Consider the following 18,318-nt stretch of genomic DNA (forward strand, 5'->3'; position numbering starts at 1 on the left):
AGCAAAGGACTCGGCTGAAGGATAGGGAGAAAAGCCTTCAGGGCTAAATGAACTGTTGTCATTTCCCTGACATTGATGTGCCTCCTCAAGAGGGATGCCTTCCAAGTTGCTTGTATCTTGAGCCTCTTCAAGGTAGCCCCACAACCCAGATCCAATGCATTTCTGTGCACATGTTGAGCTGGTGTGGGGGTAGGAGGGATTAGTCTTGGATTCCTTTGAACCTGTTGTATTCACCACCGTAGTTCTGGCTTTAGACAAGGCAGGAAAGGTATTTGGAAGTCTAGTGGATGTCTACACTGGGACCATAGATTCTTTAAATACAGCTGTAGCCTCCTCATGTGAATCCTGGCTAGGGGAAGCATAGGGATGGTGGCTGCCATAAGACCCAGAAAGAGGATAAACTGTCTTGCTGACAGCTGGTCTATCTGGAGGAGGTCTTGGAAATGGTTTGCCAGGGAGATTACTTTGTCTTGGGGTAAAAATGCCCTCATTAGTCCGTCCGAATCCTGTACTCCAGGAAGACCTTGTCTTGTTCTGGAGATAGGGATGACTTGGAGAGGTTCAGTGTGAAACCAAGTCTCTGAAGCAGGGACACAGACAACTAGAGATGATTATTGAGGCTCTCTTCTTTTTCTGCAAGAATTAAAATATCATCTATGTAGGGATAGATTTGTATGCCCTTGGTCCTGCAGAAGGCTATGGCGGGAGCTAGGCATTTGGTGAAAACCCTTGGTGCAGTGGACAAACCAAAGAGGAATGCAGTAAATTGAAAATGAGAGCAAGGCCCAGCAAAGTTTAAGTATTTCTTGTGGTTTGGGTGTATGGGGATGTGGAGGCAAGCCTCTTTTAGGTCCAAAGTGGCCATGAATGCCTGCGGTGGCAATAATGGAAGCAGGGTTTATAGGGACAGCATTCTGAAGGAAGGTTCTTTTCGAAAAAGATTTAGAATGGATAAGTCCAGGATTGGTCTCCATGGTCCATCCTTTTTTGGAACTAGGAAAAGTCTACGAGGTAAGCTGGGCAATGCTGTGTCCATTTCCTGAGACCAGCTCCAGGAGCAGTATCTTTTCCACTTTTCTGAATAGGATTTTCTAATACTAGGTCTCCTTGCCTCAAGAATGACATCCAGCACCTGCTTACTGAGGGTTTCTGGGAATGAGCCAGGCTGCTAGGTTCAGGGTCTGTAGCTGAGGGTGCAAAATCTGGCCCTCCTGCTGGGACAGCAGGGAAGGGGTCTGAGGCAGGTGGCATTACTGTCAGACTACGCAAAAGAGGGTACCAGTGCTGGCGTGGCCAAGTCTGGTGCAATCAGGATTGTCCTTGGCTTGTCCTGTTTGATCTTTAGTAGAACCTTCCAAAGGAGGGGCAGAGGGGGAAAGGCATAGATAGAGAGGCTTTCCCAGGTAAAGGACAGGGCATCCACTTTCCAGGCTTGGCTGTGGGGAGTTCTGGTGCAATATTTGCTCAACTGATAGTTCTGAGGGGAAGCAAAGAGGTCCACCTCTGGTGACCCCCACCTGTGCCTCAAAAGCTTGAATATTTTGGGTTCCAGTTTCCACTTGTGTGGGTCCATGAGATTTCTGCTTAAGTCGTCTGCCAGTGAATTTAGTTTGCCTGGCAGGAAATGAGCTTGCAGGTACTCTTGGTTGCTCAAGACTGTGTTCCACAGAGCCATGGCTAGTCTGCAGAGTGGGTAGGAATGGGTTTCCCCCTGCTTGTTTATGTACCACATACCTGTCGTGTTGTCTGTCTTTACCCAACAGTTATCCTGAAAGAATAAGGCCTTTGAAGGCTGTCAGAGCATACTGTACAACTAGTATTTCTTTTTGATTGATATGCAGGTGCATTTGTTTTGGGCTCCATTTGCCTTGAATGCATTTCCCTGCCATGTGAGCCCCCCAAGCATAGTCTGATGCGTCTGTTATGGTTTGGGCGGCAGGGGGTTGAGTGATAGGGAGTCCCTTGTTGTGGTAGCAGGCCTCTGCCCACCAAAGGAACTCTGTCCTTAGGCAAGGAAAGATAGGAAATCATTGTTTCCAGGTCCTAAGAATGTTGACACCAGACACTTTTTAAATACTACTGAAATTTCCTCATATGCAGTCTTGCATATGGAATTAGCAGAATGCAACAGGCCATGAACCCTAGGGCTTGCAGTATTTTTATTGCAGATAGCTGGGTTTTGGTGGCCTGTAGATTGAAGTAGTTTGTCAAATAAATTTGTTTTTCTGGAGTGAGGAATGCCATCTGTGAAGTTGTGTTCAAGCTTGCTCCCAGGAATACAATCTGTTGGCTGGGTACCAGATGTGACTTCTTTTCATTGATGGTGTACCCCAGAGAAGTTAGGAGTCTCTCTACAAATGCCAGGTGCTGTAGTAGCAATTCCTGACTGTCCGCCTGAATCACGTCCAAGTATGGGTAAATTTGAATTCTTCTCTGCCTGCAATATGCAATGGCTGGAGCTAGGCATTTTGCGAATACCCTGGGAGCAGCAGATAAGCCAAAGGGAAGTGCAGAGCACTGATAGTACATAGAGCCTGCTCTGAAACATAGGTATTTCACGAAAGATTCCCTTATGGGGATGTGCAGATGAGCTTCTTTTAAGTCTAGGGTTGCTAGCCAGGAGTCCTTGGCTAGCATAGGAAGCAGCAGTTGGGGAGTAGGCATTTTGAATTTTGGAACCACCACAAAGGTGTTGAGAATAGACAGATCCAGGATAGGATGCCAGGAGGTTTCTTTTCTGGGTACCAGAAACGGTCTGGAATAAAAGCCTTGTCCCCTTTGTTCTGCTGGGACAGGTTAAATAGCCTTGATACTGAGAAGAGGAAGTACTTGCTTTTGGGCCTCTGCCCACTAGTTTGGGGGGAGGTCTGGCCATCCGCTTGGGGTTGGGAGAGAGTGGAAGTGGAATATGTATCAATGGGAAACAATGTTTAAGACCCATCTGTTCTGAGTAATGTACTCCCAGTTTTTAGCATGCAGGGCAACATTTCCCTCCTAAAGGTGCAAGTACTTGGGCAAGGCTTGGAAGAGTTAAGGATATGTCATTGTGAGATTTTACCACAGGACGGTGGCTTACTACTCCCTGTTTTGGAGGTGGGAGCACTCCATTGCTTAGATCTGTGCATACCCAGAGACTGTAGTCTTAGTGGTCTGCTGCTCCTGGGTTTGGACTGAGAACGTCTGGAAGGGACTGGAAAAGACCAGTTTTTAGAAGGCCAATGCCTACTGAATCTAGGTGGCTGTACCTGTAAGAAATCTTTAACAGTTTGGACAGATTTAGCTTTTTCCTCCATCCTTTTGAGGATGACTTCTGCTTTATTGCCAAATAGACGCTCTTGGTTTAATGGTGCATTTAGTAATTTTGTTTTGACATGGTCAGGCAAGGTCTGTTCCTTAAGCCAAGCATGCCTTCTAAGAACAGACCCAGTGACAGCAGCCCTGCAAGATGCAAAAATTGCAAAGTATGTTTACCAACTTAGTTAGCAGAATGCATTAACTCTTGTAAATCTTTTATGTTCTGCACAATCAGGAATCAAAAAATGAAAATTTCAGGAGGTGGCCGACCGGCACTTGTGAACTGTTTCTACTTCGCACACTGCACGGCAAGAAAGACTGATGTAATGGCATCGGCTGCATGTTTTATACCCCTGATGACCTGACGTCATGGAAGAAGCAACAGTATCCGACGAAGAAATCCCAAGACTCTGGTATTCAGGCCGGCTGAGGGCTACCTGCAAGCAGATAACCCAAATGTGACGACTGCAACAGTGAAACACGAAGAACATCTGCATTATAAAATGTTATTGTAAATATTGACTGCATTAAATATGATACCTTGGGGCTTTTCTTCCTAGATACCTTGGCCCAGTTGGACTTTCCTAGTAAAGAAAAGTCAATAAATAATCGCATTTTCCTGGAAACATCTGTAGGTGTGCACATACTAAATCCATCTAAACATTTCCTTCTCTTTTAAAATATCAATCACCACAGCCATTCCACATTCAATAAAGTACAGTTGTTTATACTTACCATAAATGTAGATGTTTGAGTGTATTCACTGTTGCAGTCATTACATTTGGGTAATCTGCTGGCAGGTTGCCCTCAGTCGGCCTGATTAACAAAGTCTTGGGTCCTGCGTCAGTTGCTGTCCCTTCTTCCATGACGTCAGGTTGTCAGGGGTATAAAACATGCAGCCGACGCCATTACATCAGTTTTTGTTGCCCCAGATGTCAGGTGCCTCCCAAATGGGGAGCAAAATATATATAAGCAATTAACAACACAAAAATATATACCTCCAAACAAAAGCAAATACACCAAAAAGGCTTTTATGCATAGTAAAAGAAAGTAGAGATATAGTAAGAGAAAAACAGGGGGCTGGAGGGAGGGTAACCAGGACTGCAACAGTGAATACACTCTAACATCTACATTTATGGTAAGTGTATACAACTGTACTATGTTCTTCGTGTTTCACTATTGCAGTCATTACATTTGAGTATATTCCCAAGCTATGGTTGGGTGGATGGATTTATACAGCATTAGGACCAGCTATAAGGCCCTGCAAAAAAAACAGTGGCAAAGCCAGCTCTGGATTTAGAGAAAATTGGTAAGTGATGATGCTTGGTGAAAGTATGAACTGAACTCCAGGTAGCAGCTTCTAGAATATCCCTGGTAGGAACACCTCTGAGAAAGGCTGTAGAAGTAGATACAGACCTGGTGGAATGAGATCTGATCCCCTGGGGGATAGGTTTTCCATGGTGCTTATAACAGATATGAATACAATGGCTTATCCATTTTGAAATGGTTTGTTTTGAAACAGCCTTCCCCTCTGCCCCTGCAGCAAATGCTACCAGCAGTTGTTCAGATATTCTTAGAGATTTAGTCCTGTACAAGTAGAATCTAAGTTGTCTGTGTGCATCCAATGAATGCAGAATCCGTTCCTCCTTGTTCTGTGGATTGGAGAAAAAAGTTGGCAAATGAATGGACTGATTAAGAGCCACACTGGATACCACCTTGGGCATGACGGATAGAGTGATCCTGAGTGACACCCTGTCCGCATGAAAGATGATGAAAGGCTCCACTGCCATAAGGGCCTGTAATTCAGATATCCTTCTAGCTGAAGTAATTGCTAAAAGGAAGGCTGTTTTCCAGGAAAGAAATGTTAAGCCTGCAGTAGCAGATGGCTCGAAAGGAGGTAGAGTGAGTTTCTCCAATACAAAGTTAAGGTCCCAGGCAGGGGTTGGAGCTCTCCTGGGTGGTCTCAACTTTTTGGCTACTCTGAGATACTGCTTTAGCAGAGGATGAGAGAAGAGGGGGAGGTTCTGTGTTGTAATGAGCTGAAATGGCTGAGGCATGGATTTTAATGGAGAAAAAAGATGCCCTTGTGAAGCATCTCAGTTAATTATTGCTAAATCTGAGGTAAACTGGGTGCTGCTGTGCTCATCCCTTGATATTGATTCCAGGCACAGAATCTTTTCCATTTGTCAGCATAAGATTTTCTAGTACTAGGTCTTTTCGCCTCCAGAATGACATTCATCACCGGTTTGCTGAGGGATGCTAAGGGGGAATTTAAATGATTAGCCAAGCTGCAAGATTCAATGTTTGGAGTGGAGGGTGCAGAATTTGGCTCTCCTTCTGGGACAGTAAGGGTTTCTGAGGCAGGTGCCATGCAGAAATTTGTGACACACTGCGCAGGAGTGGGTACCACTGTTGGCGTGGCCAGTCTGGAGCAATCAAAATCATTTTTGGCTTGTCCTGTTTGACTTGTAGTAGAACTTTGGAGAGGAGAGGCAGAGGGGGAAAGGCATAGACTGATAGGTTTTTCCAGCTGAAGGACAAAGCATCCACTTTCCAGGCTTTTTTGTGATGAGTTCTTGTACAAATTTTGTCCCAACTGGTAGTTCTGGGGTGAGGCAAAAAGATCTATGTCTGGGCTCCCTCATTTGCGTGTCAACATGTTGAAAATCCATGGTTCCAGTTTCCATTCGTGTGGGTCCATGAGATTTCTGCTTAGTTCGTCTGCCAGAATATTCTGCTTTCCTGGCAGGAATTGTGCTTGTAGTTGTACTTGGCACATTGCCATGGCTAGTCTGCAGAAGGGGTAGGAATGTGTAGCCCCCCTGCTTGTTTATGTACCACATAACAGTGGTGTTGTCTGTCTTTACCAGTAGTTGTCCTGGATGAAGGTAGTCCTGGAAGGCTGTCAGAGCATTCTGTACAGCTAGCATTTCTTTTTGATTGATATGAAAGTGCATTTGATTTGGGCTCCATTTGCCCTGAATGCACTTCCCTGCTAGATGAGCCCCCATGCATAGTCTGATGCGTCTGTAGTTAGGGTTTGGGTGGCAGGGGGTGGTGTGAATGTCAGTCCCTTGTTTTGGTGGCATGCCTCTGCTCACCAGAGGAACTCTAGGCGCAGGCAAGGTATGATAGAAATCATTGTTTCCAGGCTGCGACAATGTTGACTCCATAAACTTTTTAAGTACCACTGAAGTTTCCTCATATGCAGTCTTGCATATGGAATTAGAAGAATGCAGGAGGCCATGAACCCCATGGCTTGCAGTATTTGTCTTGCAGATAGCAGGGTTTTCGTGGCCACCTGTTTGAAGTAAGTCACCAAATGAATTTGCTTTTCTGGTGTCAGGAAAGCCATTTGGGCAGTTGTATTCAAGCTTGCACCCAGGAATGTAATTTTTTGACAGGGTACCAGTTGTGATTTCTTTTAGTTTATGGTGTACCCTAGACAAGTTAGAACCCTTTTTACAAATGCCAGATGTTTTAGAAGAATGACCTGGCTTTCTGCCTGAATTAGACAATCGTCCAGGTAAGAATATATTTGAATATTTCTTTGCCTGCAAAATGCAATTACTGGAGCCAAGCACTTTGTGAATACCCTGGGCGCAGTAGACAAGCCAAAGGGCAGTGCAGAGAACTGATAATGCAAGTAGCCTGCTTTGAAGCGCAGGTATCTTCTGCAAGATTCCCTGATTGGGATATGCCTCTTTTAAATCTAGAGTTGTCAGCCAGGCATCCTTACCTAGCTTTGGAAATAACTGGTGAAGAGACAGCATCTTGAATTTTGGAATGTCCAGAAAGGTGTTTAGAGTAGAGAGGTCCAGAATTGGATGCCATGATTTGTCTTTTTTGGGTACCAGGAAAAGTCTGGAATAGAAACCTTGTCCCTTTTCCTCTTCTGGTACTAGCTGAATAGCCACCATGTCTAAGAGGGAAAGTACTTGTTTCTGAGCCTCTGCCCACTGGTTTGGGGGCAGGTCTGGCAACGTGTGGAAATGAAATCTGTATCCCTGGGACACTATATTTAAGACCCATTTGTCCTGGGTTATAAGTTGCCAGTTTTTTGCATGAAGAGCCAGTTTTTCCCCCAAAGGGGTGGCTAAGAGGTAAGTGCTTGGTAATTTTAAAAGAAAGTCATTGCGACTGTTTACCATCGGGTGGAGTTTTGTTATTTCCAGATTTGGAAGTGGAAGCACCCCATTGCTTAGTTTTGAAAGTCCCTTGGGACTGAAACCTGGTGCTTTTGGATTGTCTTGGTTTGGCTTGAGTGGCTCTGGAAGGAGCTGGAAAGGTCCAGTTCTTAGTAGACCAGTGCCTACTAAATCTAGGAGGTTGTACTTGTAAGAAATCTTTCACAGTTTGCATAGATTTAGCTTTATCTTCCATCTTTTTTAGAACTTCTTCAGTCTTATTACCAAAGAGATGGTCCTGTTGTAAAGGAGCATTCAACAATTTAGCTTTAACATGATCAGGCAGCGATTGCTCCTTAAGCCAAGCATGCCTTCTAAGCACAGACCCAGTAACAGCAGCCCTGCAAGAGGCCTCTAAAGAATCAAAACCACATTGCAAAGTATGTTTTCCAACTTGCTCTGCTGAATGCAATAAATCCTGTAAATCTTTATTTTCCACACAGTCAGAAATCAACATAATTTTCTGTTTAAGCAGTCCCATGATATGCTGTTGATATTTTAGCATATGGAATTGACAGTTTAAAGCCCTGATTGCCAAGGTTGCAGAAGTATAAACCTTTTTAGCCCATCTATCCAGCACACTGGAGTCTCAATCAGAAGGGGTAGGATTTTTAGCAGTAGAAGCCTTAATGCCTTTGGGCCCCTGAGAAATGGTTTCAGGGAAATGGTTTCAGGGTCCGCAACGGGGTTTTCGAAAAGTAATTTGTGAGACTCAGGGACCCTGTAGCACCTGTCTAGTTTACTAGGGGCAGGAGGCAAGGAATCAGGGGGTCATACTGGATTCCATCAACAATGTCTAGCACAGGAGGTATAGCCAAAGGCCTATGCTGAGGAAGAAGGAGGAAATCCCTAAGCCTCTTTTTGGATTCAGAAAAATCCTGACTTTCCCAGTGGAAATGCTCCCTTAAGGTATGTAAAGTTTCCCCAAAAGAAAAATTAGCAGGGGGAGAAGCAGAGGGAATGGAATCCTCTGCATCAGAGTCCTCATAAGTAGGAATGGACAAATACAAGTCATTAGAAGAGTCAGAAGAAAGAGTCCTGATCGGAAGATTCATAGTCAAGTTCAGCCCTAGGCCTCTTAGAAGGGGGGGTTGACTACCCCTGATAAGAGTAATTAAATCTTCAGCCATTTTGATCATTTGTTTTTAGGCATAGGGGCCTGGGCATCAGTTTTTTAGACATAGATCGAGATTTAGGCCTTAGTATTGAAGGTGGAGTCAGTTTAATATGCAAGTCTGCAGGCCTGACTACACCCTCAGAAGCCGGTGCCTGCACAGCGGCTCCAGACCCATCCAAGGTAGAGACATCTGCGGGTTCCATAGGTGAAGCATCTCGTGGCATACCGGACTCCGAATGGGTCTCATTAGAGACCTACGAATCAGAAGTAGCGGGTATCAGGGGCTGCGAAAGCATCTCACTGAGTACCGGCGAACTGGCTTAGGAGAAGCGTCGTCGGCAGTTTTGGACCTCAGTGGCCTGTCTCTGTCTTTTTCTTTGCATTTTTTCAGTATTCCGGTAGTCGGATAGCTAACCGACGTCATTTCAGGATAATTAAACAGAGAACCAAAATATTTTGAAGCAAAAATGTACCGACGACGGATAGTGCGCTGATTAAATAAAGCACAAAACAGACAGCAAGGTACATCGTGCTCAGGGCCTAGGCAAGGAATACAGTACAAATGGAAATCCTTATGAGGTATTTGCTTCCCACAAGTAATACAATTATTAACTTTTACTGACATCGGTAAGGAGCAAGAAAAAATTTCCCCAACGGGGTACTTAGCTTTTAGTTGAAGACTTTGGTTCTGAAACTTGAAAACGAAAATTTCAGGAGTTGGCCGACCAGCACTTGCGAACTGCTTCTGCTTTGGGCACCGCGCGACAAGAAAGACTGATGTAATGGTGTCGGCTGCATGTTTTATACCCCTGACGACCTGACGTCATGGAAGAAGGGACAGCAACCGATGCAGTACCCAAGACTTTGTTAATCAGGCCGACTGAGGGCTACCTGCCTGCAGATTACCCAAATGTAATGACTGCAACAGTGAAACACGAAGAACATCCACAATTTGCTTTTTTTCATTGTTTGTATTTACTCCTCCTCTAACCACAACCTGCAGTTACAGAGTATGCATATGTTTACCAAGTGACAACACTGCATCTCCTCCCCACAATATTTCAAACTGTTTTCTGTTAATTTTATTACATATGATTAGACATAAGATTTATTAATTTTTTTCTCTGCATATGTTCATAGGTACATGCTAGGCTAAAGACTACTAGGGCCTTTACATGTCTAGCTGCATAACCCAACCCAAATGTGCCTCTGTGTTTATTAGGATGGGATATGTTAGTCAGGAAGTTTCTAAAGGTTGTGTGTGGGGGGAGATAGGCATGTTAGATTAGGCACAGCTAGTGTCTGCCTCTGTCTATTAGAGATGGGGGGGGGGGGGCAAACCTGGGGTGAATTTCTGATTTCATATCCATTGGTCACAGTTATCCTTAAATAGGGCTAGGGATGGAGACTGCTTCACATGGATGGGAAGTCTGTTCCAGAGCATGGAAATACTCAGACACATATCTATCCCACAAACATGCCCTATTTATGTTGCAAGCAAATTTAATTCCTTGGATCCAGTTGTTCTGATGCTGTTCATTTTATGGATCTGCAAAAGGCTGGACTCGAGGATGCTTTGTTTGCCAGGAAGAGATTGCCTCTCAGTAACCTGTAAGAGACCAAGTATGCAGATAGGGCTTTACGGATATCCATATAGGACAATGTGTTTATTCCCTGAACTCTCCTGTTAAGGTACTTTTGTGACCATTCCAACTGTTACATATATGTCTTGTCAGATACATGCCCACGGGGGCATTACACTCAATGATGGGTCTGATACATGCAGAATAAAGTGGCACTATGATATCATTGGACTTGACATGATCTTATTTATAAGTTGGGCAATAGAGAATGATTTGCTTGCTACATTGTCCATATGTTGGTCATAGGCCAGATTACTGTCTACATATGTTCCCAGATACCCAACTACCGGGTTAACTTTTAGGGGTGTCTTAGTGGTGAAGTAATTAACTTGGGTGGCCATTTTCTCAAAAAGGTGCTATAATGCATTTCTTGGCATTTAGTTTTGGTCCTTGACTTTAGGACCTGTCATATGTCTTAAGTCTGAATTAGATCCACTTGTAAGATGTTTGTGCTGTGGGGGGAATCTATGATAGCTCCCAATTTGTAGTCATATGTGAACATGGTCAACCAACCAAAGATCCTTAACATTAGCCTTTACCTCCAAGAAGATACAAAACAGAAGCAGTCCCACCATGGAGCCCTGATGTATCACCTTGGTGGCCAATCTCTTGTGGAGGTGGTCTCACCTATCCTGATTTCCTAGGTCCTCTGTGTGTGCCAGCTAAGTTATGTAAGGGTTTATGCCTAGTTTGGTAAGTTTGTCAACTATAACAGAGTGAGATACTGTATCAAATGCCTTTTCCAGGTCCAGGTAGGCGGTATGCACCATTTTTTTCATCCGATGCCTTTTGTGGCCTTCTCAAATAAGTCTACCACATTTAGTAGGCATGACCTTCCCCTGACAAAGCCAAACTGGGTTGGGTCCAGTGTCTGAAGGTTGCCTATGTCTTTTAAGGTCATTTCTCTAACAATTCATTTCATGACTTTGCATAGTCAATTAGTTGCACTAATGGATTTGTAGTTTCCCGGTTTGGTTGATGGTCCACCCTTTTGAAATGGGGAAAAAAAGTCGCAATCCTTCATTCTCATGGTAAAATGCCTGTTTTGAGGGTACAGTTGAAAAGTGACTCAAAAGGCCTTAATAGGTCATGTTTCAAGCTATTTAGGAGGCATCCCGGTATACTGCTGAGGCTCACTGAGGTTGTGTTTTTTGGCTTTAGCAGTGATCGCTGCCTTTTAATAGTTTGGGTGAAGTTATGCTAGTAGGCATTTCATGGGTGGGAAGCAGGGGGGGTGAAGCTTGAGCTGAAGTTGTTAGCCCACAGATTTGCTATGCTGCTCTGCTCAAACAAGGTAGCACCAGTGACCACCAGTTCCTCACACTGTTGTGTGCTGCCTTTGAGGTTATGGACATAGCTGTAGAAATCCTTGTGGTTATTTTTAGTCTGTAAGGCTATCTTGACCTCATAATTGGCCTTTTGGACTTAATTAGTCCTCTTAGTTTCCTTTTAATTAAAGAGCTCTTATTATGGGAGTTGTTTTTCCTGATTTTTTCCATGACTTTTTTTTTTTTATATACCCTATTGAGGTTAGGATTCCACCAGTGTGGTTTGTTTTTAGAATTTGTTTTGGGCTTACTTCTAGTAGCTAGAGCAGCCTTTACACAGCCATTTACATGTTTGTACAGGGTCTTTGTGAACAATTCCGCACAGGGTGCTGTGAACTCAGAATTAGGAGGGTCACTGAATTTTGCCAAGCTATCACTTAGTAGGATGTAGGTTGCTTTGGAATAGTTCCTGTTACAGGGTTCGATGGTGTTATTGAGTTGATTTTTACTTTGAAAGAGACAGCTTTGTGGTCCGACCTCACCAATGAGGATGCGACACCGTGTCTGTGTGTGTGTGTGTGTGTGGGGGGGTCAGCATTCTCCAATATTGCTGAGTACCAGGTCCAGTATGTTTGACTCTCTGGTGGGTGTGTGCAAGATCTGGTCAAGAGCATTTGTGTTGATAAAGTCCAGCAACGAGTATGAGGCAGTGTATGTTTCCCAGTCTATACAGGGGTAGTTAAAGTCTCCCATGAAGAGGGTATTTGGTTTAATGGTGAGTGTCTTCACTGGGTCTAGATGAGAGCTATGGGATTCTTGGGACATAAGAAGGTGAATTACTGGTTGCTAGGATATGGTATGGGACTTTTTCTATGATGAGATATGTAGATATACTCCACAACATTGTCCTGTTTAAGCAATATCGAGGTATACTCGTTGCTAATGTAGATACAGACTCTTCCACCTTTTGTCCCTGTCTGTGCAACTGATAATCTAATTGCGTGGAAGGCACTGAAGTCTTGCACTGCTGGAGTTCCTTTTATGAATTTAAACCACGCCACGGTAATGGCACATATGTCTATATTCTCCAGAGTGAAGAGAGTGTGGAGTTTTTTGTTTAGGCTCCTAACATTGAGCAGTAGCACTGTTTTGGATTCTTTAGGTTTTTATTTGCTATGCTGGTATGTTTGTCAATTTGGCATTACCTAAAAAAGGCTCTAAGAGTGTGGATAAAGTTTTAGCCAATATTTGGGAGCCTAGTGAGGACAGATGCAGACCATCCTTTGCAAAGCAATGTGGTTTGTTAACCATTTCCTTCCATGTTGACAAATACTGAATCCTCCTGGAAAGATACTAGAAACTAAGCCAATTACTGGAGTCAATCATATTTTGCTCATACTATGGTATCATTCTTGGTGAAGGCAGAATGCTGGTAAATAAATACAAGGCACATACCTGCTTGAGATCAATAATGTGTCTCTTTATATGGTACAGGGAGGTACGTCTCAAATCATTGATGTTTAGATGGACTATGATAGAATTATGCAGCTACCTGTGATGTGACTTGACTGCATTCATAACTTGGCGGATCATGGCTCCAGATAAGCAACTAACAGTTACCTTCTCCTTGTTCAGTGAGTTCACTTCTTGTTCTGGTGAGTGGGGCATCTGTGTGTCATACAATGGAGTCTCCTATGACAAGAGTTCTGGGTAATGTGTTTGCTTGCCATATGGGCTTTGCTCTTGGGGCTCCACTAGGTGTAGGATTACGTGTACCATAATACATTTCTTCTCAATTTACTGCTAACACTATTTTACCTTAACAGATATTACTGAAAAAAAATCTTCAATTTTAGCTGTTCCTTCTTTTACTAGCACTCTAGCCTACAGTATTCAAATTTCCTTCCTCATCCCCAAATTCCAACAATTAAAATTTATTTCCAGTTTTAACACATTTGTTTATCCATCACATTTAGTAACACAATTTTTTGGCTTAAATTCTTCTTGTGCAACTTCTACATTCTGGATGGTATTTAGAAATGCATAATGTAATTATGCATTATGTACATAATGCTGTCTGTAGCAGGACTGATCAATGCCTTATGCTGCAATAATTCTAAGACTGCTGTAGCACTAAAGTGGTAAGGCAACTCCAGTCTGTACCACTGCAACAGTCTCTCTAGTGAAGGCTACATGCAAATGCAGCAGTCAATGGGTGAGTTTAACACTATTGGCTATGAGAGTTTCCCCAGATCTTTTCACCAGGATGGAAACAGCACAGTAGAATTCTAAGCTCTACTGCAGTACTTGGGGAATGAAGCTAAAACAATGTACTCTATGTTTTGATGGCATACAATCACCTAACCCTAGAGCAGAAATGGGATTGTCTGCTTCACAGCACAAATGGAGAGTGTGTGTGTGTGTGTGTGTGTGTGTGTGTGTGTGTTTGGATCTGATATCGTCGAATGCACCCATCATCAAAACCCAGAATATGTACCTTACAACTCCAAATTTGCAAAACATGAAAACACAGCAGTAGCTGGTTGTCAGTGACAGTGGTAAAGCAGGGATTGGGGTACTTGCCCTTTCCCACCTGTAAAATTATCTCAAAGCCGATATATATAATTAGTAGTGGAGGTGGGGGTACAGGGGGGCTTGGTCCCTTGCTTGCAAAAAATTAGTTTTAGAAGTTTTTCTTTGTCTTTCAATGCTTTGCAAACTCAGTGATGTAGGATTGGGTTTTGACAATGTCAGACAGATCCGTGTGTGTGTGTGTGTGTGTGTGTGTGTGTGTGTGTGTGTGTGTGTGTGTGTGTGTGTGTGTGTGTGTGCGTGCGCACATGTGTGTGTGTGTATGTGTAGCAGGTTGACTACAACTGTCTGGATGTCTGTGTATGCATGAACTCATGGTGTTTGTAGATGCCTGCGCAACTGCATTGCATAGATACAAGGGAAGCACTATCGTGGATACCTGCAGCCGCGCAGTATTAAATTCAGACACACAATACTGAGCTGCTATTGAAATGTGGCTCCATGCTGCTTATGTTTCTGAATTGCATTAGCCTGCCATCTCACTACTGGGCATTGAGGCACTGCTGAAACAACTCTGTTTGCAATTTTTTATAAAGTGCAGTCTTTGTGTCACATTCACATTTACATATTTTAACACCAACACCACCTTACTATTACATACTTTTCTTCCTCTTTCACGTTTTTTTGCTCATTTGCTTCCTTGTTCTTGTCCATCTTGCATTTTATCACAATCAAACCAGAAATATATATCCTTTTTAGGCATCCTACAAAATGGAATGACGTATCTCTTTAAATGACCCCTCTACACCATGACAGGTACTGCTCGAAATGTTCTATGTATTAACATTTTTACTTTTGTATGTAATTAATGTGGGGCTTTTCTCCCCAGGTCTCCACTGAAAATGGGCTCTTTCTAGGCCCAGTGGACTTTCCCGGTTAACAAATGCAATAAATAAATAAATCTGTACATCTTTACTTTCCACAGTTGTTCACTAAGTTATCCCACCTCCCACAGAAGTAGCAGAACTGAGGCTGTCCTGCATTATGCAATATTCCCCTTTTGGTTCTGTAAAAAGGTAGGTAGACAAATAGATAACAGCATTTACTTCCATTTTTAAATCAATCCAAGCTTACTAAACTGCTGTACAGATTCCACTATTACTCATCTTTTTCTTTAAACTAATAACATTTCCAGAATGTTCATCACGCAGCTCAAATACTTTTGAGTTCAGGTTCAGTGAGCCGTTCAGTTTTAAAATGAATGCTTCTGCACAGGAAAACAGAAATCCTGCAGCCCTGTTTTTCCATGTCACTGTCTGCTTTCTTTCATTAAATGCAGTCGCAAAGCATTCAACCAAATCATGCCTTTTCTTTCCCCCCAAAAGGCAGAGCTAATGAACATTCCTTTCTTAAATGAATTACCAATTACACATCCTGAAGGTTAAATTTATATGTCTTAGCTAAGTTGTCCAAAACCCAATAATCAAAGCAAGAAAAAATAGTATCTTAATCAATGGTCTCTGAAAAGACTTACATAATTTAGTTTCACTCAGAAGCTGATGTTGCAACTGCTCAATAAGCAGTTAAAACACCTGTCCTAGGAACAGTTTCAAATCCTGCACTGTTCTCAGCAGCATCTTCAATACATGACAATTTCTTCAGAAATGTTTGGCTAACTCTGTCTCCTCCAGGCGTCATCATGATTACTGGCACTTTTATCCTGAAGTTCCTATGAATTCCACTCTCATGCAGTGTGACTTCCTAACATCTTTTTGACAGAGATGCTGACTCTTCTTTATTAAAGACATCCATCCTCTCTCTCTGCTTCTCTCCTACATCTTGGAATCTCTCCCACTCTCACTGGAAAAAGGAAATACAAGGGTATCTATGTTTACTAAAATCTCAACAGTCAAAAATCAAGTCTGCAAACATGCTATACAAACAAAAATAAAATAAAATGGAATAATATATTTATATTACATACACAATATATTACAATTGAGCAAAATGTGTTTGGTGGTAGTGGGAGGGGGCATGAATTTTTCCATGTGTTCTTGCCAAATTTCCCCCAAGTCAATAAGAATATCATTTTGGGTCACCTCTGAGAATAGGCTGTGCCTACTGGGACTGAGCTAGTGGAAAAGAGGTAAATAAAATAACAAACATCTCCATATTTCTTTGGAGTCAGGAGGAAAATGGAGTAAAAGCCTTATCTGCCACAAGAAGGAATGGTCCCCAGAACATATTTCTGCAACAGATGGCACACACCTCTTCCGCTGCTGAGGGGGCCATCAAGAACAATCTAGCAAAGGAAGGCAATCTGAAACAAAAGACAGAAACTTCAATGTGCAATTTTCCAGCAGATGAATGGGTCATTTTCTGGACCAAAGGAAGGTGGCTGACCATGACAATCCATTACAGCTAGGGTTTTGAAGGAGTGTGGATCTTGTAGGTCACAAAGGAACACTAGAGAGCTCAAGACTGCACCTGGGAATTGCCCTGGGGTAAGGTACAGCAGACTTTGAAGAGCCATTTCCCTTTCCTAAATCACATCTTGGGACGACTGAACAGAAGTCTTACTCTTCCAGAGGTACTGAAAGAAGACAACCTCTTAACATCCATTTGTGAAGTTTCAAAATCCAACTTGTTCCAGATGCTAACCAGGTACAAACCAGTGTACAAAGCATTTTGCAATGGGAAATAATGAAGGGAGATCTGCAAAATGCAAGTGAGTATGCAATCTCACCAGAACCAAACTACAGCATCCAGGTCTGTATCTAGTGTGACAAAAATTGCCTGCAGCAAATGCATACGAGTTACTGCAGTCAACCAGATTACCCAGGATCTGGGTCTTTATCTTGTAGATGGGCATGCTGGTAATTGGGTGCCACTATGTATTCTTTCACCAAAAGAGTGTGTGTTGAGTTAGCCATCAAAAAGCTATAAATACTGTTGTGTATATATCAGACATTCTTATTTATTTATTTAATTTACCTTTTAAATGCAATAACTTGAAAATGTGAAAATCCAAGAGAGTTGCGGGGGCAAAACAGCAGTACTTCTACCATAGTAATAGTATGTACATAAAATGTGAATATGTGATTTTATTTTGGCTATTTGAGTACTATGGAGGAAATATATTCTCCTAAGTGAATTGCTGAGCACAGGTCCCAGAATATTTTCATTCTGACTTGTCCCAATCTGAGAATGCTTTGGTCTATAGATACATTGTCAACTTATAGTATTAATGGTTGAAGCCAACAGATTCCTACAAATAAGAAAGCGTGTTGCCTTCAGAGAGGCACACTGCCTGCTGTTATCTATCATAATGCAATATGGGTAGTCTGGTAAAATGCCTCTGACTTGTAGGTATATCAGCAAACCTCAGCAGTGTGAACTCATGAGTTACACTACTGCTGAAGTGGGCAGGAATGAGATGGGCTAATGCCCAAAGACAGAACACTGCAGTAACCATGAAGTATAACTATGAATGCAAAAATGAACAGGGTATTCACAGCTAGAAAAAAAACACCTGATTCTTACCATGCCCTTTCCATCTGTGCCCACGTATCGACATACTAGTCACAGCATTTCTCGATATTCTAGATGAAGTTGGAGTGATCTCCACCTGGATACATTTAGTGCCTTCTTTTACAGACTTCAAGGCACGTTGAGGTAAAGAAGCCTTTATTGCATTTGCAACCTAAGGGAAAAGCACATTAAGAAAATCAGCAAAATAAAGTCCAGAAACATCTCTCCTCATGTAGTAAGCATTATATACTAGAGACTGGCCATGTGACCCAAAGTACAACAGTACACAAGGTTCTTATCTTAACATAAGATCTTCAAGGAGACGTCCGTTTTTTAGTAAATCATAGTATTTGGGTTTATCCATCTTTTGTCCTGTTTCTAGACTAAGCGTTTACACATAGTGGGGTTTGCCACAAACAGCCAATATAGATCTTCCACCTGCTAAGGTACTGATGTAAGTGGTATGACATTCACCCATGTATAAGCTGCACTGTTAACATTATCTTCTCTTTTGGGTCTGCATTCCCTTGGGGGTGGATATGAACTTGTGATCAGAAAATGTTTGCTTAAGGTATGGTGAAAATTCAAGTAAATACACCACTAACAATAGAATATGTGCCCAGAATTCAAACATGTCCTTATCCAAATTTGCTTCCCACGAAATAATACGACTGTATGGAGTAAAAAAAAAGAAGACCAAGACAAAATAATGTATTATGAAAAATATCTAGTACTCCAAACTGCTA

General features: G+C 42.5%; 1 protein-coding gene across 2 annotated transcripts in view; it reads right to left on the reverse strand.

Annotated features, from left to right (window-relative positions):
• Positions 1-18,318, reverse strand: part of FAM126A (family with sequence similarity 126 member A) — a 1,303,250-nt gene that overhangs the window by 109,495 nt on the left and 1,175,437 nt on the right. For both annotated transcript variants that reach the window (XM_044064612.1, XM_044064613.1), the window contains exon 11: positions 17,585-17,744. In XM_044064612.1, the coding sequence (XP_043920547.1) occupies positions 17,585-17,744 (160 nt within the window). The remainder of the gene's footprint in view (positions 1-17,584; positions 17,745-18,318) is intronic.

The sequence above is a fragment of the Protopterus annectens genome, chromosome 3.part0 (genome assembly GCF_019279795.1).
Source record: "Protopterus annectens isolate FY-2018-M chromosome 3.part0, PAN1.0, whole genome shotgun sequence".
Classification (NCBI taxonomy): domain Eukaryota; kingdom Metazoa; phylum Chordata; order Ceratodontiformes; family Protopteridae; genus Protopterus; species Protopterus annectens.